The sequence below is a fragment of the Zea mays genome, chromosome 3 (assembly GCF_902167145.1).
Source record: "Zea mays cultivar B73 chromosome 3, Zm-B73-REFERENCE-NAM-5.0, whole genome shotgun sequence".
NCBI classification, from domain to species: domain Eukaryota; kingdom Viridiplantae; phylum Streptophyta; class Magnoliopsida; order Poales; family Poaceae; genus Zea; species Zea mays.
The window spans coordinates 113,493,406-113,515,974 of record NC_050098.1 but is presented as its reverse complement, the minus strand read 5'-3'; the positions used below and the strand labels follow the sequence as shown (position 1 = coordinate 113,515,974).

The 22,569-nt window shown below is 46.6% G+C and overlaps 1 protein-coding gene and 1 pseudogene across 1 annotated transcript; one reads left to right on the top strand and one right to left on the bottom strand.

The window, feature by feature from the left end:
- The first annotated feature begins 7,260 nt into the window (after nucleotides 1-7,260).
- Nucleotides 7,261-18,701, top strand: LOC103652040 (DIMBOA UDP-glucosyltransferase BX9-like; annotated as a pseudogene).
- Nucleotides 18,702-18,982: 281 nt separating this feature from the next.
- Nucleotides 18,983-22,002, bottom strand: LOC103650261 (uncharacterized). Its single transcript, XM_008675862.4, has 2 exons — nucleotides 21,487-22,002; nucleotides 18,983-21,396 (listed from the first exon to the last, which is right to left on the bottom strand). Exons 1-2 carry the CDS (start codon nucleotides 21,542-21,544, stop codon nucleotides 19,151-19,153), a joined length of 2,304 nt encoding a protein of 767 aa, XP_008674084.1. The 5' UTR covers nucleotides 21,545-22,002; the 3' UTR covers nucleotides 18,983-19,150.
- Nucleotides 22,003-22,569: the final 567 nt, after the last annotated feature.

The window sequence follows — 22,569 nt, the reverse complement described above, 5'->3', positions numbered from 1 at the left end:
TAGCAAGGCCTCTTCTACCCTGAAAGGCTCAATAGAAGAGACAAAGGAGTAATGCTCACAAAAATTAACTAATCGAGACCGAGTAGTTACTCCCTTGCTAATGTCACCCAAAATCTGGTCGACGGGATGATCCTTTTGAATCATCGCTCGGACTTGAGTTGGAGGTGCCGGTTGTGCTTCTTCCTCTATCACATGAACATCTTGTGCTCCCCCTTGATCATATGCCTCCTCTTGATTAACCTGTTCATCATCTTGAGTTGGGGGATGCACCATTGTTGAGGAAGAAGGTTGATCTTGCTCCTTTTGTTCCAGTGGCCTCACATCTCCAATCGCCATGGTATGCATTGCAGCCGTTGGAATGTCTTCTTCATCTACATCATCAAGATCAACAACTTGCTCTCTTGGAGAGCCATTAGTCTCATCAAATACAACGTCGCTAGAGATTTTGACCAAACCCGATGATTTGTTGAAGACTCTATACGCCTTTGTATTTGAGTCATAACCTAACAAAAACCCTTCTACCGCTTTGGGAGCAAATTTGGAATTCCTACCTTTCTTCACTAGAATGTAGCATTTACTCCCAAAAACTCAGAAATACGAAACATTGGGTTTGTTACCGGTTAGTAACTCATACGAAGTCTTCTTGAGGAGGCGATGAAGGTAGACCCGGTTGATGGCGTGACAAGCCGTGTTCACGGCTTCCGACCAAAAGCGCTCAGGGGTCTTGAACTCTCCAAGCATCGTCCTTCCCATGTCTATAAGCGTCCTGTTCTTCCTCTCTACCACACCATTTTGCTGTGGTGTGTAGGGAGCGGAGAACTCGTGCTTGATTCCTTCCTCCTCAAGATACTCCTCCACTTGAAGGTTCTTGAATTCGGACCCATTGTCGCTCCTTATCTTCTTCACCTTGAGCTCAAACTCGTTTTGAGCTCTCCTTAGGAAGCGCTTGAGGGTCCCTTGGGTTTCAGATTTTTCCTGCAAAAAGAATACCCAAGTGAAGCGGGAAAAATCATCAACTATAACAAGACCATACTTACTTCCTCCTATGCTTAGATAGGCGACGGGTCCGAAGAGGTCCATATGAAGTAACTCCAGGGGTTTTGATGTTGTCATCACATTCTTGGCATGATGAGAGCTTCCCACCTGTTTCCCTGCCTGACAAGCTACACAAGGTCTATCTTTTTCGAAAGTAACATTAGTTAGACCTATCACGTGTTCTCCCTTTAGAAGCTTGTGAAGGTTCTTCATCCCCACATGTGTTAAGCGGCGATGCCACAGCCAGCCCATGCTAGTCTTAGCAATTAAGCATGCATCTAGACCGGCCTCCCCTTTTGCAAAATCAACTAAATAGAGTTTGCCGTCTAATACACCCTTAAAAGCTAATGAACCATCACTTCTTCTAAAGACAGACACATCTACATTTGTGAATAGACAATTATATCCCATATTACATAATTGACTTACGGATAACAAATTATATCCAAGTGACTCAACTAAGAATACATTAGAAATAGAGTGCTCATTTGAGATTGCAATCTTGCCTAAGCCCTTAACCTTGCCTTGATTCCCGTCACCGAATATGATTGAATCTTGGGAATCTTTATTCTTGACGTAGGAGGTGAACATCTTCTTCTCCCCCGTCATGTGGTTTGTGCATCCGCTGTCGATAATCCAGCTTGATCCCCCGGATGCATAAACCTGCAAGGCAAATTTAGGCTTGGGTCTTAGGTACCCAACTCTTGTTGGGTCCTACAAGGTTAGTGACAATATCCTTAGGGACCTAAATGCAAGTTTTATCTCCCTTGCATTTTGCCCCTAGTTTCCTAGCAATCACTTTCCTATCCTTTCTACAAATCGCAAATGAAGCATTGCAAGCATGATAAATTGTAGAAGGTTCAGTTATTATTTTCCTAGAAACATGAACAACATTTCTTCTAGGCATGTGATTAATAACATTTCTCCTAGCTAAATTTCTATCATGCATAATAGAAGAGCTAGAAGCAACCATGGCATGAGAATCAAAAGCATCATAACTTCTATAAATATTTCTAGAATGTCTCCTATCATGATACATGAAGGCATGGTTCTTTTGAGCACTACTAGCCATAGGGGCCTTCCCTTTCTCCTTGGCGGAGATGGAAGCCTTATGGCTTGTTAAGTTCTTGACTTCCCTCTTGAAGCCAAGACCATCCTTAATTGAGGGGTGTCTACCAATCGTGTAGGCATCCCTTGCCAATTTTAGCTTGTCAAATTCACTCTTGCTAGTTTTAAGTTGGGCATTAAGACTAGCCACTTCATCATTTAATTTAGAAATGCAACCTAGGTGTTCACTACAAGCATCAACATTAAAATCTTTGCACCTATTGCAAATCATAACATGTTATACACAAGAGTTAGATTTATTTGCTACTTCTAGTTTAGCATTTAAATCATCATTAACACCTTTTAAAGTAGAAATGGTTTCATGACAAGTAGATAGTTCACAAGAAAGCATTTCATTCCTTTTAACTTCTAGAGCAAGAGAATTTTGTGCACTAACAAATTTATCATGCTCTTCATATAAAAGGTCCTCTTGTTTTTCTAGTAATCTATTCTTATCATTCAAAGCATCAATCAATTCATTAATCTTATCAATCTTAGTTCTATCTAAGCCCTTGAATAAGCATGAATAGTCTATTTCATCATCATCACTAGACTCATCCTCGCTTGAAGAAGCATAAGTAGTATTGTTTCGAGTACATACCTTCTTCTCCTTTGCCATGAGGCATGTGTGATGCTCGTTGGGGAAGAGGGATGACTTGTTGAAGGCGGTGGCGGCGAGTCCTTCGTTGTCGGAGTCGGACGAGGAGCAATCCGAATCCCACTCCTTTCCAAGATGTGCCTCGCCCTTCGCCTTCTTGTAGTTCTTCTTCTTTTCCCACTTTCCACTCTTATTTTCCTGGTCACTATCATTATCGGGACAATTTGCAATAAAATGACCAATCTTACCACATTTGAAGCAGGAGCGCTTCCCCTTCGTCTTGTTCTTGTTGGGGTGCTCCTTGCGACCCTTTAGCGCCGTTTTGAAGCGCTTGATGATGAGGGCCATCTCTTCATCATTAAGTCCGGCCGCCTCAACTTGCGCCACCTTGCTAGGTAGCGCCTCCTTGCTCCTTGTTGCCTTGAGAGCAATAGTTTGAGGCTCTTGGATTGGGCCATTTAATGCATCGTCGACGTATCTAGCCTCCTTGATCATCATCCGCCCGCTTACGAATTTTCCAAGGATCTCCTCGGGCGTCATCTTCGTGTTCCTAGGATTCTCACGAATATTGTTCACAAGATGTGGATCAAGGACGGTAAAGGACCTTAGCATTAGGCGGACAACGTCGTGGTCCGTCCATCGCGTGCTTCCATAGCTCCTTATCTTGTTGACGAGGGTTTTGAGCCTGTTGTACGTTTGGGTTGGCTCCTCCCCTCTTATCATCGTGAATCTCCCGAGTTCGCCCTCCACCAACTCCATCTTGGTGAGCATGGTGACGTCGTTCCCCTCATGTGAGATCTTGAGGGTGTCCCAGATCTGCTTAGCATTGTCCAAGCCACTCACCTTATGGTACTTGTCCCTGCACAATGAGGCTAACAACACAGTAGTAGCTTGTGCATTTTTATGAATCTGTTCATTGATAAACAAAGGACTATCCGAGCTATGAAATTTCATTCCACTCTCTACTATTTCCCATATACTAGGATGGAGAGAGAACAAGTGACTACACATTTTGTGACTCCAAAATCCGTAGTCCTCTCCATCAAAATGAGGAGGTTTACCAAGTGGAATGGATAGTAAATGAGCATTGTTACTTTGAGGAATACGAGAACAATCAAAAGAGAAGTTTGAATTAACTGTCTTCTTATTCTCGTAGACGTTGTCGTCGTCCTTTTGGGAAGAAGAGGATTCGTCGCTGTCGTAGTAGACTATCTCTTTGATGCGCCTTGTTTTCTTCTTCCTCCCATCTTTTCTTTTGAGGCTCGAGCCCGAGTCAGTAGGCTTGTCCTCCTTTGGATCATTGACGAAGGACTCCTTCTTCTTATCGTTGACCACCATCCCCTTGCCCTTAGGATCCATCTCTTCGGGCGATTAGTCCCTTTCTTGAAGAGAACGACTCCGATACCAATTGAGAGCACCTAGAGGGGGGGGGGGGTGAATAGGTGATCCTGTAAAACTTAAACTTTAATGCCACAAAACTTGGTTAGGAGTTAGCACAATAAAGCCAAGTGGCTAGATAAGAGTCTTTGCAAGACACGATAACCACACAAAGATCAATCACAGATAGACACAGTGGTTTTATCTCGTGGTTCGGCCAAGTTCAACACTTGCCTACTCCACGTTGTGGCGTCCCAACGGACGAGGGTTGCAATCAACCCCTCTCAAGCGGTCCAAAGACCCACTTGAATACCACGGTGTTTTGCTTTGCTTTACTATATCCTGTTTGCGAGGAATCCCCACAACTTGGAGCCTCTCGCCCTTACACTTTGATGTTCACAAAGAAGCACAGAGTAAGGGAGGGATGAGCAACGCACACAAGACACGAAATCAGAGTACCAACACGCACACAAATCACAACAAGAGCTCACAACACAACCCGGCGAGTTCACAACTCAAATGGAGCTCTAGTTGCTATCACAACGAATCAAATGCACGGAATCGAAGTCTTGGTGCTTAGAAATGCTTGGTGTACTCCTCCATGCGCCTAGCGGTCCCTTTTATAGCCCCAAGGTAGCTAGGAGTCGTTGAGTGCATTCCAGGAAGGCAATTCTTGCCTTCTGTCGCCTGGCGCACCGGACAGTCCGGTGCACCACCGGTCACTGTCCGGTGCGGATTTCTTTCCTTATTTGGCGAAGCCGACCGTTGGCGCTTTGGAGCCGTTGGCGCACCGGACAGTCCGGTGCCCCTTCCGACAGTTGGCACTTGCCACGCGTCGCGCGCGGATTCCGCGGCCGACCGTTGGCCCGGCCGACTGTTGGTTCACCGGACAGTCCGGTGATTTATAGCCGTACGCCGTCGTTGAAGTCCCGAGAGCAGCAAGTTCGCCTGAGTCAGCCTGGCGCACCGGACACTGTCCGGTGCACCACCGGACAGTCCGGTGCACCCAGACTGAGCAGACTTTGGCTGAACAAAGCCATCTCTTTTCCAATTTGATTTCTCATGTTCCCAGCACTTAGACACAATACATTAGTCCTCAAAACAATGTACTAAGTCTAGAAACATACCTTTAGACTTGATTTGCACCTTATCCATCATTTGACATAGTTTATCACTTAAGCACTTGTGTTGGACACTAAATCACCAAAATACTTAGAAATGGCCCAAGGGCACATTTCCCTTTCAGCTGCCCCGCGCCACCAGAATCTTGCACGCGTCGTCGCTTCGCCACTGTCGGTCCCACCCCTTGCATGTGCCGCCACAACCGCACTTCCTCCCCATGCGTTGTCTCAACCTAGACTCTAGCGTTGTATGGCGATTTCTTTACGCACCCCCATAGATATTGCCGAAGGGCCTTAATCTTGTTGTGCCATATATGTATGGCGATTTCTCCTATATTTTTTTGTTGCCAAATCAAAGTAACCATATCATGGAATCCCTCTCTAATAAACCATCCTAACTCAAATTAAAACTCGGTGTGGTTTTCCAGGCTCGTAGGTACTTTGCCGTTCAGTAATAAAAGTGTATGATTGGACCAGGATGTGTCAAGCGCGTGGACTATGACGTTAGGGAATTTAAGCCCCCACTCCGGGGCCCGGGCTTATTAAAACTCTATCTAGCTTTTCAAAAGTGGTGGAACCAAGTCATTTGCCATGTAAATTGCCATCCCACCAATTCTAAATTCGCTATGATAGCATTAAATAAATTAGACCATCAATAGATGAAATTATCATTACTTTTGTCTTCTGCTCTTCACGTAATATTAAAATTCCCCCTATGATAAAAGGATGTGTTTCAGCACCACACACACCTATATAGTTCTGTTATTTAATTACAGTGAAACCCAATGAAATGAACATAATTTAAAATTGGGTTTTTTACATCCCTCCCCTTACTTGGGACCCTCTCCTCGTTGCTACCCCTAGTTTTACTTTGTGCTCAGTTTTCCCCTTCGCGATCAAACTGAGGCATCAGTGGCATCCTTCTGTGCCGTTTCCGTCAACTTCCGTTAAAATGTGCTGACGTTACATAGTAGAAAAAAAAGGCAAAAAGCACAATACAATGGTTGGGCAAGGAATCGAACCCAGCACCACCCGATCACATACAGAACCGAACACCATCAAACTACAAGAACATTACTGACAGATACAATACAAATATATTTCATATGTATTCACTATTTTATAGAGTTCATATAAATTACTGCACACATATTTGTAGCAATTATAATTCGAACATTAGGTATCTAAATAAGATATGAAAAATTACTGCGCACATATTTGATATATATTCACTAGATGCTTGAGATAAATAGATCATGATGTTATACAAAAGTATGAACATATATGCTTCACAAATGAACACGTCTAAGGAAAGGAACGAGTGGGATAGTTTTTTTTTCTTAATTTTGTGTATCTTGTAGTCCAAAGGAATGAAAAAAGTTAACGTTTCTGGCTGGACGATTTGAAGTGGGCGCTCTTCGCACTCTAGAACTTGGATTATTTACTATTTTTTGACACTTCAATGCCTTTCCAATTGAAAAAAGAAATAAAATGTGTGGATATAGGTGCTTCACAAATAGACACATCTCTCGCTAAGTCCCCGTAACATTCACTATAACGTCAATGTTTGAGCTATCTTTCTTACATTTCCTTGTTTTTTGGTTCAAAAGTGTACCATTAGTTCACCATACTATTACAAACTCACTTCATGTGAAGGTGCCCCTTTTTTGTATCATCTACTAATTTTTATGGTTTAAATGTCTTTCCAAGCCAGAAAAAATAAATAAATACCAAACATGTTCAAAAAATAGTGAAACTTGGCATGGAGTCATAACATGGTCCTAGTTTCTTTACATAAAAATATCATGAGGTTATACAAAAGTGTGGATATAGGTGCTTCCAAATGGACACATCTCTCACTATGTTTCATGACATTCAACTATAACATCAGTGCTTGAGCTATATTTCTTACGTTTGTCATTGTCTTTGCTTCAAAAGTGCACCATTAGGTCATCTAACAGTTACAAACTTACTTCATGTAAATATGCCACTTTTTATTATCTACTAATTTATATGCTTTAAATGCCTTTTCATGACGAAAATAAATAAATAAACGCCAAATATGGTCAGAAAATAGTGAAACTTGGCATGGAGTCATAATTTGGTCCTAGTCGCTTGTGGTAAATAGATCATGAGGTTATGCAAAAGTATGAATATAGGTGCTTCACAAATAGACACATCTCTCACTATGTTTCATAACATTCAACTATAACATCAGTGCTTGAGCTATATTTCTTACTTTTTTCTTTGTTTTTGCTTCAAAAGTGCACCATTAGTTCATCTAACGGTTACAAACTTACTTCATGCAAAGATGCCACTTTTTTGATTGATTACTAATTTATATGCTTTAAATGCCTTTTCAAGCCGAAAATAAATAAATAAATACCAAATGTTGTCAGAAAATAGTGAAACTTGGCATGGAGTCATAATTTGGTACTAGCTGCTTGAGATAAATAGAGCATAAGGTTATGCAAAAGTGTCAATATAGGTGCTTCACAAATGGACACATCTCTCACTATGTTTCATGACATTCAACTATAACATCAGTGCTTGAGCTATATTTCTTACGTTTGTTATTGTCTTTGCTTCAAAAGTGCACCATTAGGTCATCTAACAGTTACAAACTTACTTCATGTAAATATGCCACTTTTTTATTATCTACTAATTTGGTCAGAAAATAGTGAAACTTGGCATGGAGTCATAATTTGGTCCTAGTTGCTTGTGGTAAATAGAACATGAGTCATGTGGTCCTGGTCCGACGAGGCCACCAGCTGCATGAATGAATCGCTGCGTCGGGCACGCCTGTAGTTGTAGCTAGCAGATGAGTTTCTTCTGTCGGTTGCGTCACATGGTCACATTTGTGTGCATCGACACACATTCCTTCAAATTTCATCTCTATCTGTTGACCTTGCATTGCAACAACCTCGCTCTATCGGCAAGTCTCGATGGCCGGACAAGAGCATCACTACTGGAGAATCGTTCTGTTTCCGTTGCCGCTCCAGGGCCACATCCGTCCTACGCTCCAGCTCGCCGCGCTGCTCCATGCGCGGGGCCTCGCTGTGACGGTCCTCCACACCGGCTTGAACGCCCCCGACGCCTCACGCCACACAGAGCTCACCTTCGTCCCCATCCACGAGCCGTCGTTCCCCGACGAGGTCACGTCCCCCGGCACCGACATCGTCACGCAGCTCCTGGCCCTGAACGCCGCCTGCGAGGCGCCCTTCCGGGAGGCCCTCGCATCGCTGCTTCGTGGTGGCCAGGACGTCGCGTGCGCTGTGGTCGACGGGCAGTGCTACTCGGCGCTGCGTGCGACACACTGGCTGGGCGTCCCGGCGCTCCCGCTGCGGACAGACAGCGCCGCCACGTTCCGCAGCATGCTCGCCTACCCACGGCTGCGTGACGCCGGTTTCATTCCCGTCAAAGGCAAGTAAAGAAAGACCAAACTCGCACTGGATCGTGTCAGATAGATCTTGCAACGCACAGGCACAGAATGTCACTGTTGATTAGCTAGTTGCAGAGGAGAGGCTGGACGAGCCGGTGCCGGGTCTCGAGCCGCTCTGAGCGCGGGACCTGATCCGCGTCGACGGCAGTGACACGTGCGGCTTCGTCGGCCACGTCGTCGGCGCCGTGCGGGCCTCGGCGTCCGGCGTCGTCATCAACACGTTCGAGAGGATGGAGGCGTCGGAGCTAGCCAAGATCCAGCGCGAGCTGTCCCGTCCGGCGTTCGCGGTGGGGCCTCTGCACTTGCTGTCCCAGGCACCGGCGGAGCAGAGCCTGCACGCGCCCGACCGCGGCTGCCTGGCTTGGCTGGACGACCACCCGCCACGCTCCGTGCTGTACGTGAGCTTGGGAAGTGTGGCCTGCGTCGACCGCGGCGCGTTCGTGGAGATGGCGTGGGGGCTGGCCCGCAGCGGGGTGTCGTTCCTCTGGGTTGTCCGGCCGGGCTTGGTCGACGGCGTGGCGAGAGCAGGTGAAAGTCGCCTAGAGGGGGGTGAATAGGGCGAAACTGAAATTTACAAATATAAACACAACTACAAGCCGGGTTAGCGTTAGAAATATAAACGAGTCCGCGAGAGAGGGTCGAAAACAAATCGCAAGCAAATAAGAAGTGTGACACGCAGATTTGTTTTACCGAGGTTCGGTTCTTGCAAACCTACTCCCCGTTGAGGAGGCCACAAAGGCCGGGTCTCTTTCAACCCTTCCCTCTCTCAAACGGTCCCTCGGACCGAGTGAGCTTTTCTCTTCTTAATCACTTGGAACACAAAGTTCCTACAAGGATCACCACAAGATTGGTGTCTCTTGCCTCAATTACAAGTGAGTTTGATCGCAATGAAAGAATCAAGAAAGCACGATTGAAAAGGCCAAGCGACAAGAGCGACAAATAACACACGGATCACTTTCTCTCTCAAGTCACTAATCACTAATGATCTCTTTTCTCAATAGTGAAACTTGGAGAGAGATGGAGGCTTTGAATGTGTCTTGGATTGGATTGCTAGCTCTTGTATTGAATGTTGAAGGTTGGAATGCTTGGGATCAATGAATGGAGGTGGTTGGGGTGGTATTTATAGCCACCAACCACTTCCTAGCCGTTGGGCCATTCTGCTGAGCGCGGACGGTCCGCCCTCCTGGTGCGGACGGTCCGCCCTTGAAGATCAACGGCTGAAAAAGCAACGGTCAGCAGTAACGGCTATATCAACGGCTATATTGCATTTAATGCGTCGTCAGATGTCAGACAGAGCCAGTCGCGGACGGTCCGGTCGTGCACCCCGGACGGTCCGCGAGGCCCCCTATAATTCATTTCTCCGAACCCGTCACCTTTGGGTTTTTCGGTTTCTTACCGACCGGACGGTCCGCGCCTGAGGCCAGACGGTCCGCACGAGGGCACGGACGATCTTTGCTTTTCCTCCGGACAGTCCGTAGTGGAAACTTGTGTTTTTGCATTGGTTCTGTCCGAGGGTCATTCTTGTGTCGCGGACGGTCCGCCGCAGGAGCCCGGACGGTCCGCGCTTGGCCTGTTTTTCCAAAAAGCTTCTCCTGTCCGGAATAATCTACGGTATTCCGGACAGTCGATTTAGTATAGTTATAGATGAACCTTTGGTACCTGTAGAACATATAATCTAGAGCAAACTAGTTAGTCCAATTGTTTGTGTTGGGCGATTTAACCACCAAAACTATTTAGGAACTAGGTGTAAGCCTAATTCCCTTTCAATCTCCCCCTTTTTGGTGATTGATGCCAACACAAACCAAAGCAAATATAAAAATGCATAATTGAACTAGTTTGCATAATGTGAGTGCAAAGGTTGCTTGGAATTGAGCCAATATAAATACTTACAAGATATGCATGGATTGTTACTTTCTTATATAACATTTTGGACCACGCTTGCACCATATGTTTTGTTTTTGCAAATACTTTTGTAAATCCCCTTTTTTTTAAAGTTCTTTTTGCAAATAGTCAAAGGTAAATGAATAAGATTTCGCAAAGCATTTTCAAGATTTGAGATTTTCTCCCCCTGTTTCAAATGCTTCTCCTTTGACTAAACAAAACTCCCCCTAAATGAGATCCTCCTCTTAGTGTTCAAGAGGGTTTTGATATATCATTTTTGAAATACTACTTTCTCCCCCTTTTGAACACAATAGGATGCCAATTGATAAAATTCTTTGAAAACACGAAGTTTTTGAAATTGGTGGTGGTGCGGTCCTTTTGCTTTGGGCTCATACTTTCTCCCCCTTTGGCATGAATCGCCAAAAACGGAATCATTAGAGCCCTCGAAGTGCTATCTTCCCCTTTGGTCATAAATAAATGAGTTAAGATTATACCAAAGACGAAGTCCTTTTGCTCTCTCCCCCAAGGATGGAGAGTGGCTTGGAGCGACGGCGAAGGTTGAGTTACGGAGTGGAAGCCTTTGTCTTCGCCGAAGACTCCAATTCCCTTTTAATATACCTATGACTTGGTTTGAGATAGACTTGAAAACACATTTAGTCATAGCATATAGAAGAGATATGATCAAAGGTATATAAATGAGCTATGTGTGCAATCTTAGCAAAAGAAATTGCGAGAATCAAGAATATTGAGCTCATGCCTAAGTTTGGTAAAAGTTTGTTCATCAAGGGGCTTGGTGAAGATATCGGCTAATTGATCTTTAGTATTAATGTAAGAAATCTTGATATCTCCCTTTTGTTGGTGATCCCTCAAAAAGTGATACCGAATGGCTATGTGTTTAGTGCGGCTATGCTCGACGGGATTGTCGGCCATTTTGATTGCACTCTCATTATCACATAGTAAAGGAACTTTGGTCAATTTGTAACCGTAGTCCCGCAGGGTTTGCCTCATCCAAAGCAATTGCGCGCAACAATGGCCTGCGGCAATGTACTCGGCTTCGGCGGTAGAAAGAGCGACCGAGTTTTGCTTCTTTGAAGCCCAAGACACCAAGGACCTTCCCAAGAACTGGCAAGTCCCCGATGTGCTCTTCCTATTGATTTTACACCCCGCCCAATCGGCATCCGAATAACCAATTAAATCAAAAGTGGATCCCCTAGGATACCAAAGCCCAAACTTAGGAGTATAAGCCAAATATCTCAAGATTCGTTTTACGGCCGTAAGGTGAGCTTCCTTAGGGTCGGCTTGGAATCTTGCACACATGCATACGGAAAGCATAATATCCGGTCGAGATGCACATAAATAAAGTAAAGAACCTATCATCGACCGGTATACCTTTTGATCCACGGACTTACCTCCCGTGTCGAGGTCGAGATGCCCATTTGTTCCCATGGGTGTCTTGATGGGTTTGGCATCCTTCATTCCAAACTTGCTTAGAATATCTTGAGTGTACTTCGTTTGGCTTAGGAAGGTGCCTTCTTGGAGTTGCTTCACTTGAAATCCTAAGAAGTACTTCAACTCCCCCATCATAGACATCTCGAACTTTTGTGTCATGATCCTACTAAACTCTTCACATGTAGATTCGTTAGTAGACCCAAATATAATATCATCAACATAAATTTGGCACACAAACAAATCATTTTCAAGTGTTTTGGTAAAGAGTGTAGGATCGGCTTTTCCGACTTGAATCCATTTGCAATAAGAAAATCTCTAAGGCATTCATACCATGCTCTTGGGGCTTGCTTGAGCCCATAAAGCGCCTTAGAGAGCTTATAGACATGGTTAGGATACTCACTGTCTTCAAAGCCGGGAGGTTGCTCAACATAGACCTCTTCCTTGATTGGTCCATTGAGGAAGGCACTTTTCACGTCCATTTGATAAAGCTTAAAGCCATGGTAAGTAGCATAGGCTAATAATATTCGAATTGACTCAAGCCTAGCTACAGGTGCATAGGTTTCACCGAAATCCAAACCTTCGACTTGGGAGTATCCTTTGGCCACAAGTCGAGCTTTGTTCCTTGTCACCACACCATGCTCGTCTTGCTTGTTGCGGAAGACCCATTTGGTTCCTACAACATTTTGATTAGGGCGTGGAACTAAATGCCATACCTCATTCCTAGTGAAGTTGTTGAGCTCCTCTTGCATCGCCACCACCCAATCCGAATCTTGTAGTGCTTCCTCTATCCTGTGTGGCTCAATAGAGGAAACAAACGAGTAATGTTCACAAAAATGTGCAACACGAGATCTAGTAGTTACCCCCTTATGAATGTCGCCGAGGATGGTGTCGACGGGGTGATCTCGTTGAATTGCTTGATGGACTCTTGGGTGTGGCGGCCTTTGTTCCTCATCCTCCTTGTCTTCCTTATTTGCATCTCCCCCTTGATCAATGCCATCATCTTGAGGTGGCTCATTTGCTTGATCCTCTACTTCATCAACTTGAGCTTCATCCTCATTTTGAGTCGGTGGAGATGCTTGCATGGAGGAGGATGGTTGATCTTGTGCATTTGGAGGCTCTTCGGATTCCTTAGGACACACATCCCCAATGGACATGTTCCTTAGCGCGATGCACGGAGCCTCTTCTTCACCTATCTCATCAAGATCAACTTGCTCTACTTGAGAGCCATTAGTCTCATCAAACACAACGTCACATGAGACTTCAACTAGTCCAGTGGACTTGTTAAAGACCCTATATGCCCTTGTGTTTGAGTCATAACCAAGTAAAAAGCCTTCTACAGTCTTAGGAGCAAATTTAGATTTTCTACCTCTTTTAATAAGAATAAAGCATTTGCTACCAAAGACTCTAAAATATGAAATGTTGGGCTTTTTACCGGTTAGGAGTTCATATGATGTCTTCTTGAGGATTCAGTGTAGATATAACCGGTTGATGGCGTAGCAAGCGGTGTTGACCGCCTCCGCCCAAAACCGATCCGAAGTCTTGTATTCATCAAGCATGGTCCTTGCCATGTCCAATAGAGTTCGATTCTTCCTCTCCACTACACCATTTTGTTGTGGCGTGTAGGGAGAAGAGAACTCATGCTTGATGCCCTCCTCCTCAAGGAAGCCTTCGATTTGAGAGTTCTTGAACTCCGTTCCGTTGTCGCTTCTTATTTTCTTGATCCTTAAGCCGAACTCATTTTGAGCCCGTCTTAAGAATCCCTTTAAGGTCTCTTGGGTTTGAGATTTTTCCTGTAAAAAGAATACCCAAGTGAAGCGAGAATAATCATCCACAATAACGAGACAGTACTTACTCCCGCCGATGCTTATGTAAGCTATCGGGCCGAATAGATCCATGTGCAGGAGCTCCAGTGGCCTGTCGGTCGTCATTATGTTCTTATGCGGATGATGAGTGCCAACTTGTTTCCCTGCTTGGCATGCGCTACAAATCCTGTCTTTCTCAAAATAAACATTTGTTAATCCTAAAATGTGTTCTCCCTTTAGAAGCTTGTGAAGATTCTTCATCCCAACATGGGCTAGTCGGCGGTGCCAGAGCCAACCCATGTTAGTCTTAGCAATTAAGCAAGTGTCGAGTTCAGCTCTATCAAAGTCTACCAAGTATAGCTGACCCTCTAACACTCCCTTAAATGCTATTGAATCATCACTTCTTCTAAAGACAGTGACACCAATATCAGTAAAAAGACAGTTGTAGCCCATTTGACATAATTGAGATACAGAGAGCAAGTTGTAATCTAAAGAATCAACAAGAAAAACATTGGAAATAGAATGGTCAGGAGATATAGCAATTTTACCCAATCCTTTGACCAAACTTTGATTTCCATCCCCGAATGTGATAGCTCGTTGGGGATCTTGGTTTTTCTCATATGAGGAGAACATCTTCTTCTCCCCTGTCATGTGGTTTGTGCACCCGTTGTCGAGTATCCAACTTGAGCCCCCGGATGCATAAACCTACAAAACAAGTTTAGTTCTTGGCTTTAGGTACCCAAATGGTTTTGGGTCCTTTGGCATTAGACACAAGAACTTTGGGTACCCAAACACAAGTCTTGGAGCCCTTGTGCTTGCCCCCAACATATTTGGCAACTATCTTGCCGGATTTGTTAGTCAACACATAAGATGCATCAAAAGTTTTAAATGAAATGTCATGATCATTTGATGCACTAGGAGTTTTCTTTCTAGGCAACTTAGCACGGGTTGGTTGCCTAGAGCTAGATGTCTCACTCTTATACATGAAAGCATGATTAGGGCCAGAGTGAGACTTCCTAGAATGAATTCTGCTAATTTTGCTCTCGGGATAACCGACAGGGTATAAAATGTAACACTCGTTATCCTGAGGCATGGGAGCCTTGCCCTTAACAAAATTAGACAATCTTTTAGGAGGGGCACTAAGTTTGACATTGTCTCCCCTTTGGTAGCCAATGCCATCCTTGATGCCAGGGCGTCTCCCATTATAGAGCATACTTCTAGCAAATTTGAATTTTTCATTTTCCAAGTTATGCTCGGCAATTTTTGCATCTAATTTTGCTATATGATCATTTTGTTGTTTAATCAAAGACATGTGATCATGTATAGCATCAACGTTAACATCTCTACATCTAGTACAAATAGAAACATGCTCAATACTAGATGTAGAGGGTTTGCAAGATTTTAATTCTACGACCTTAGCATGTAACATGTCATTCTTAGTTCTAAGGTCGGAAATAGTAGCATTGCAAACATCAAAATCTTTAGCCTTAGCAAGCAATTTTTCATTTTCAATTCTAAGGCTAGCAAGGGAAGCATTTAACTCATCAATCCTAGCAAGTAAATCAATATTATCATCTCTAGGATTTGAAGTTGAAATATTGCAAACATGTGAATCAACCTTAGCATTTAAACTAGCATTTTCATTCCTAAGGTTGTCAATCATCTCACGGCAAGTGCTTAGCTCACTAGATAATTTTTCACATTTTTCTACTTCTAGAGCATAAGCATTTTTAACCTTAACATGCTTCTTATTTTCTTTAATAAGGAAGTCCTCTTGGGTGTCCAAAAGGTCATCCTTTTCATGAATAGCACTAATTAATTCATTAAGTTTCTCCTTTTGTTGCATGTTGAGGTTGGCAAAAAGGGTACGCAAATTATCCTCCTCATCACTAGCATTATCATCACTAGAAGACTCATATTTAGTGGAGGAGTTAGATTTAACCTTCTTCCGTTTGCCGTCCTTTGCCATGAGGCACTTGTGGCCGACGTTGGGGAAGAGAAGCCCTTTGGTGACGGCGATGTTGGCGGCGTCCTCGTCGTCGGAGGAGTCGCTTGAGCTTTCGTCGGAATCCCACTCCTGACAAACATGGGCATCGCCGCCCTTCTTCTTGTAGTACCTCTTCTTCTCCTTTCTTCTCCCTTTCTTGTCGTCGCCCCTGTCACTATCACTTGATAATGGACATTTAGCAATAAAATGGCCGGGCTTACCACACTTGTAGCAAACTTTCTTGGAGCGGGACTTGTAGTCTTTCCCCCTCCTTTGTTTGAGGATTTGGCGGAAGCTCTTGATGACGAGCGCCATCTCCTCATTGTCAAGCTTGGAGGCGTCGATTGGTTGTCTACTTGATGTAGACTCCTCCTTCTTTTCTTCCATCGCCTTGAATGCGACGGGTTGAGCTTCGGATGTAGATGGATCATCAAGCTCGTTGATCTTCCTCGAGCCTTCGATCATGCACTCAAAACTTACAAAATGCCCGATTACTTCCTCGGGGGTCATTTTAGTATATCTTGGATTACCACGAATTAATTGAACTTGAGTAGGGTTAAGGAAAATAAGAGATCTTAGAATAACCTTAACCATTTCATGGTCGTCCCACTTTACGCTCCCGAGGTTGCGCACTTGGTTCACCAAGGTCTTGAGCCGGTTGTACATGTGTTGTGGCTCCTCCCCTTTGCGAAGCCGGAACCGACCGAGCTCCCCCTCGATCGTTTCCCGCTTGGTGATCTTGGTGAGCTCGTCTCCCTCGTGCGCGGTTTTGAGCACATCCCAAACCTCCTTGGCGCTCTTCAACCCTTGAACTTTGTTATACTCCTCTCTACTCAAAGAGGCGAGGAGTATTGTTGTCGCTTGAGAGTTGAAGTGCTCGATTTGGGCCACCTCATCCTCGTCATAGTCTTTATCCCCTACCGATGGTACCTGTGCACCAAACTCAACAACATCCCATATACTTTTGTGGAGTGAGGTTAGATGAAATCGCATTAAATCACTCCACCTAGCATAATCTTCACCATCAAAAGTTGGTGGTTTGCCTAATGGGACGGAAAGTAAAGGTGCATGTTTAGAAATGCGAGAATAGTGTAGGGGGATCTTACTAAACTTCTTACGCTCTTGGCGTTTAGAAGTTACGGAGGGCGCTTCGGAGCCGGAGGTCGATGTTGATGAAGTGTCGGTCTCGTAGTAGACCACTTTCCTCATCCTCTTTTGCTTGTCCCCGCTTCGATGCGGCTTGTGGGAAGAAGATTTTTCCTTCTTCTCTTTGTGGTGAGAAGAAGATTTCTTCTCCTTCCCTTTGTTGCAGGAGCTCTTCTTCTTCTCCCTCCTCTTGGTGCGGGACTCTTCCGATGAAGTGCTCCCGTGGCTTGTAGTGGGCTTTTCGCCGGTCTCCATCTCCTTCTTGGCGTGATCTCCCGACATCACTTCGAGCGGTTAGGCTCTAATGAAGCACCGGGCTCTGATACCAATTGAAAGTCGCCTAGAGGGGGGGTGAATAGGGCGAAACTGAAATTTACAAATATAAACACAACTACAAGCCGGGTTAGCGTTAGAAATATAAACGAGTCCGCGAGAGAGGGTCGAAAACAAATCGCAAGCAAATAAGAAGTGTGACACGCGGATTTGTTTTACCGAGGTTCGGTTCTTGCAAACCTACTCCCCGTTGAGGAGGCCACAAAGGCCGGGTCTCTTTCAACCCTTCCCTCTCTCAAACGGTCCCTCGGACCGAGTGAGCTTTTCTCTTCTTAATCACTTGGAACACAAAGTTCCTACAAGGATCACCACAAGATTGGTGTCTCTTGCCTCAATTACAAGTGAGTTTGATCGCAATGAAAGAATCAAGAAAGCACGATTGAAAAGGCCAAGCGACAAGAGCGACAAATAACACACGGATCACTTTCTCTCTCAAGTCACTAATCACTAATGATCTCTTTTCTCAATAGTGAAACTTGGAGAGAGATGGAGGCTTTGAATGTGTCTTGGATTGGATTGCTAGCTCTTGTATTGAATGTTGAAGGTTGGAATGCTTGGGATCAATGAATGGAGGTGGTTGGGGTGGTATTTATAGCCACCAACCACTTCCTAGCCGTTGGGCCATTCTGCTGAGCGCGGACGGTCCGCCCTCCTGGTGCGGACGGTCCGCCCTTGAAGATCAACGGCTGAAAAGCAACGGTCAGCAGTAACGGCTATATCAACAGCTATATTGCATTTAATGCGTCGTCAGATGTCAGACAGAGCCAGTCGCGGACGGTCCGGTCGTGCACCCCGGACGGTCCGCGAGGCCCCCTATAATTCATTTCTCCGAACCCGTCACCTTCGGGTTTTTCGGTTTCTTACCGACCGGACGGTCCGCGCCTGAGGCCGGACGGTCCGCACGAGGGCACGAACGATCTTTGCTTTTCCTCCGGACAGTCCGTAGTGGAAACTTGTGTTTTTGCATTGGTTCTGTCCGAGGGTCATTCTTGTGTCGCGGACGGTCCGCCGCAGGAGCCCGGACGGTCCGCGCTTGGCCTGTTTTTCCAAAAAGCTTCTCCTGTCCGGAATAATCTACGGTATTCCGGACAGTCGATTTAGTATAGTTATAGATGAACCTTTGGTACCTGTAGAACATATAATCTAGAGCAAACTAGTTAGTCCAATTGTTTGTGTTGGGCGATTTAACCACCAAAACTATTTAGGAACTAGGTGTAAGCCTAATTCCCTTTCAGCAGGGCCGACGCAAACTGGGTGGGCGGGCGGCCGGAGCTCGAGCAGGGCCTGCTGCGGTGGTCCGGGGCCGAACGTCGGGCGGGCGGGTGACCGGAGCTCGAGCAGGGCAGACGACAGTGGTGTTGGGCCGAACGTCGCGCGGGAGGGCGGAGCTCGAGCAGGGCCAGCAGCGACGGTGCGGGGCTGAACGCCGGGTGGGCGGGCAGCCGGAGCTCGAGCAGGGCCGGCGGCGGTGTTGGGCCGAACAACGAGGAGCCGACGGTCATGGGCATGAGATGGGCGCAAACCGGGCGGGCGGCGGTCGATGGCTGTTGAGCCTGAGCAAAGAGATTGGGGAATGGGAGAAGATTGGGGACTTTGTTTTGGTGGGTCCCAAGTGTAAGAAACGGAGATAAACAGAAACGACGTTGGTGGGCATTGTTGAGTAGTTTTTGTGCAGCAAGTGTTGAAATGAGGAAGATGTAAAACTATGGGTAAAAATGAGTAGTGTGTCCAAACTAAGGATACAGATGTAAAAAAACACTTTAAAATTCTGCAATGCAATGTGGCCGGATATGTAACACTTGAACATATCAACCACATTGGCAGTGACACTATTCTACTACTCTATTAACTGAATGTTACAAAGCTCAAGGGTTACAATTCCGCATAAATCTTCGTACTGTCATGTCTGCATTTTATGGTATAGTACACATACATGAAGCTGTCATGTTCTCTGATAGCAACTGTGGCAAAGAAAAAGACAACAAATGAAATGACGAGCACCGTTATCTCTTCTCTAACAGGGCCCTTTGCTGTACCTTGTGTTGAGGCGTCTTCATTGTTTGATTCTGAACGGGGCCCATAGTTAGCGAAGTGTAAAGACAGGAGAGGGTTTCCAAGAAACGATTGCTCGTTGAAGGTGGAGAGCTGGCCAGTAGATGGAACATTGCCGGAGAGAAGTGGATTGTAGGAAACGTTGAACTTGCTGAGTTTATAGAGCTGGTTCAGGCTAGACGGAAGTTGGTCAGAGAAGTTGTTGAAAGACAAGTCGAGGGTCTCAAGGAGTACCATCCGACCAATCTCGGTTGGAATCTCACCAGAAATCATGTTCCTAGAGACGTTAAGCGCGACGAGTGACATCTGGCTGATCTCTGACGGCAGGACACCGGAGAGCAAGTTTTCATCAAGGATGAGGAGGTTGAAGTTCCTCATTGCAGAAACCATGGGTGGTATTTGTCCTGACAACAGGTTCCCTGACAGCCTAACATAACCCAGGATGATACATGGCTGGACAGAAGGCGGTGTAACGATACCATAGCCCTTCAAGATCCGGTCCTCCAGGCTCCGGCAGTCCTTCCAAGACATCTCCGATTCGACGTAGTTGAACCCTGGGTAACCAAGGGGAATCCACCGCACCACAGAGGGACACTTCCCGGTGCCAATCTCCAGTTCTGCAGCATCCTTTTGGTTCCTAGCAAATGTTGGACTAGGGTCTCTCCCGACACCCGCTATCTCCGGGGGGATCTGGCCAGATAGCCTGTTCGCCGCAAGGTTGAGCCACAGCAAGCTGGTACAGTTCCCTATTTCCTTTGGGATCTCTCCAGAGAGCTGGTTTCCAGCGAGCATCAACACGAGAAGCGAGGAGAGGCTACCGACATCTGCAGGGATACCACCAGTCAGGTTGTTGTATGACAGGTCCAATACCTGTAGCTGCGCGATCTGTCCATACGCCGCGGGGATCTGCCCGGAGAAGGTGTTCTCGGCCAGCACGAGGTACTTGATGCTTGCCATGCTTGTGACCTCCGTGGGCAGCTTTCCGGAGAACCGGTTGAGGCTGAGATCGAGCATGGCGAGCTTAGGCAGCCCAAGAATGCCAGAGGACACGATTCCACCAGTATAGCTGTTCGAGTGAAGTATGAGGTGCGTCAGGCTTTCTAACTTGGCAAACAATCCTTGCACCTCCCCACCAAAACCGTTGCCACTGATGTCCAGATACCTGAGCGCAGTACAGTTCGTCAGGCTAAGTGGCATCTCGCGGTCGAAGCTGTTGCTCCCCAGGATCAGTGTCTCAAGCCCAGGGATGGCTCCAACCCCTGCCGGTATCTGCCCGCCGAAACCGTTCCCCGACAGCGACAGGTACGTCAAGCCGGGGCAGTTGGACACGGAATCAGGAAAGCTGCCAGACAAACGGTTGCCGGAGAGGTCCAGGGACTGCAGCCCACACCGCTCTGGGAACACGCCAGGAGGAACGGTCCCGGACAGCCGATTCTCGGCAGCACTGAACTGAGCTAGGCTCGCGATGCCCTGCGTGACCCGGCCAGTGAAGCCGTTCATGCTGAGATCCACGTACCGAAGCCGCGGGCAGTTACCGAGCAAGCCGGCGATGTCGCCTCCGAGGCTGTTGCCGGAGACGTTGAGCACGACGAGGTCGTCACATGCTCCGAGGAAGTTGAAGTTCCCGCTGACGACGACGACTTCGCCCTCGAGCCGGTTCCGCGACACGTCTAACGTCCTCAGCTTTGTCAGGCTGGGCACGCCAAGGGCTCCGGATATGAGGTTGTACGAGAGGTTGAGGTGTTGCAGCCCCACGCACCTGTCGAGGTCAGCCGGGAGCTCGCCGGCGATGGAGTTGTCGGAGAGGTCCAGGCGGACGAGGCCGCTGAGCCCCGAGAAGTTGCCGAAGAGCGGGCCCGATATGCTGGAGCTGGAGAGGTCGAGGGAGCTCACGCGGCCGTCCGCGTCGCACCCGACCCCCCGCCAGCTGCCGCACGGCGACGGCGAGGCCTCCGGCCATCCGTCGTACGCGCCCCGGTTTATCTGGTTGTGCGCCCGCAGGAAGGCCTTGAGCTGGATGAGCACCGCCATGTCGTCGCCGCCGGTGGTCCCGCTTACCAGTTCCGCTGCACAGGTAACGCGGGATCGAATGTTGGTTGAAAAGAGCAAAGGGGTTCGGAAGCAGATGACGACGACGCGCAAGAGCAGGCTTATACCGGAGATTAGCAGCGAGCACATCAGTTGGAGAAGATGGTGGTGGTGGAGCCTGGACATGGATGCGGGATTGTGGATTATATTGCTTCTGAGTTCTGATGGAGTCGGTTGCCCATCAAATCACTAACTGCCTGTGTTTGTTTTTTCAGTTCTCTGGTAGCACGTCCATATATGTGGAGTCAGCCCATCAAATAACCGTTTGCGTGGTGGTTGGCTAGCTGAGATTGAGAAGGTCTCCCCCTGTCTCGTGGAAAACGCATGCCAAAACGTGATACGTTAGCAAATGGCAGAGTTTCCGTCAATCTCCGTGTGCTGGAGCTGGACTGGAGAGATTTGGTGAGAAGGGCGGCGTGCCTTCAGAAAGACAAAGACAAGGGCGGGGTGCCTGATGGTAGCTGTGGATGACGCTGGTGTAAGTTGACTATCCGTTGATGATCGTGAATATCGTTCGCTTCTTTTCTTTCTTTTTTTTTTGTGCGTGTGAACGTGATGAGTAGGTTTTCCGGCCAACCCGTTTTTCAGAGGTGCCAACGTCAATCTCCGCCTTGAAGGCAGACTCCTACTGTTTTGGCTTTTCCAGTTTGGAGTTACGTGACGTTTATTAGTACTATATGTACCTACACACCGCATCTTCAAGTCGCGTCCTTAGGGCATGTACAGTGGTGTTTAATGTGGAGGCTCTTAAGGTGTTTTAGGGGGTTATTTGCAAAAAAATCTTAGAGCCGTCTCTCCGTGAAGAGACGCCTCTGGCTCGTAAACCAAGTAACAACAGACGCCTCACTTCCCACTGTACGAATTTGTCGTCTGTTCTATCGATCTGATGCTATACAAATACATTTAATTCTGTATTTATTAACAGACTACGTTTAGAGACACTCCATTGTACAATAGAGTCTCTTAGTTGTCTCCTGTGCTTGGAGAACCGTTTTGGTGTCTCTCCACTGTTTTAATTTGGGGCATGTATGGCGTGTTAGTGCCCCAAGATCGTGTCGACCATGAATTGCCTGCTTGCGTGGAGCATGCACGCAAGTCGATACGCATGGCCGGTTTGGTTTTGGCTTCTGGGGGAGGCGGGCGGCCACGAC

Excerpts from the sequence above, each read along its gene's own strand:
- LOC103650261 (XM_008675862.4), bottom strand. The coding sequence starts at position 21,544 with ATGTCCAGGCTCCACCACCACCATCTTCTCCAACTGATGTGCTCGCTG. Across the intron at positions 21,397-21,486 it reads GTGCTCGCTGCTAATCTCCG|CGGAACTGGTAAGCGGGACC; the intron begins GTATAAGCCTGC and ends TTACCTGTGCAG.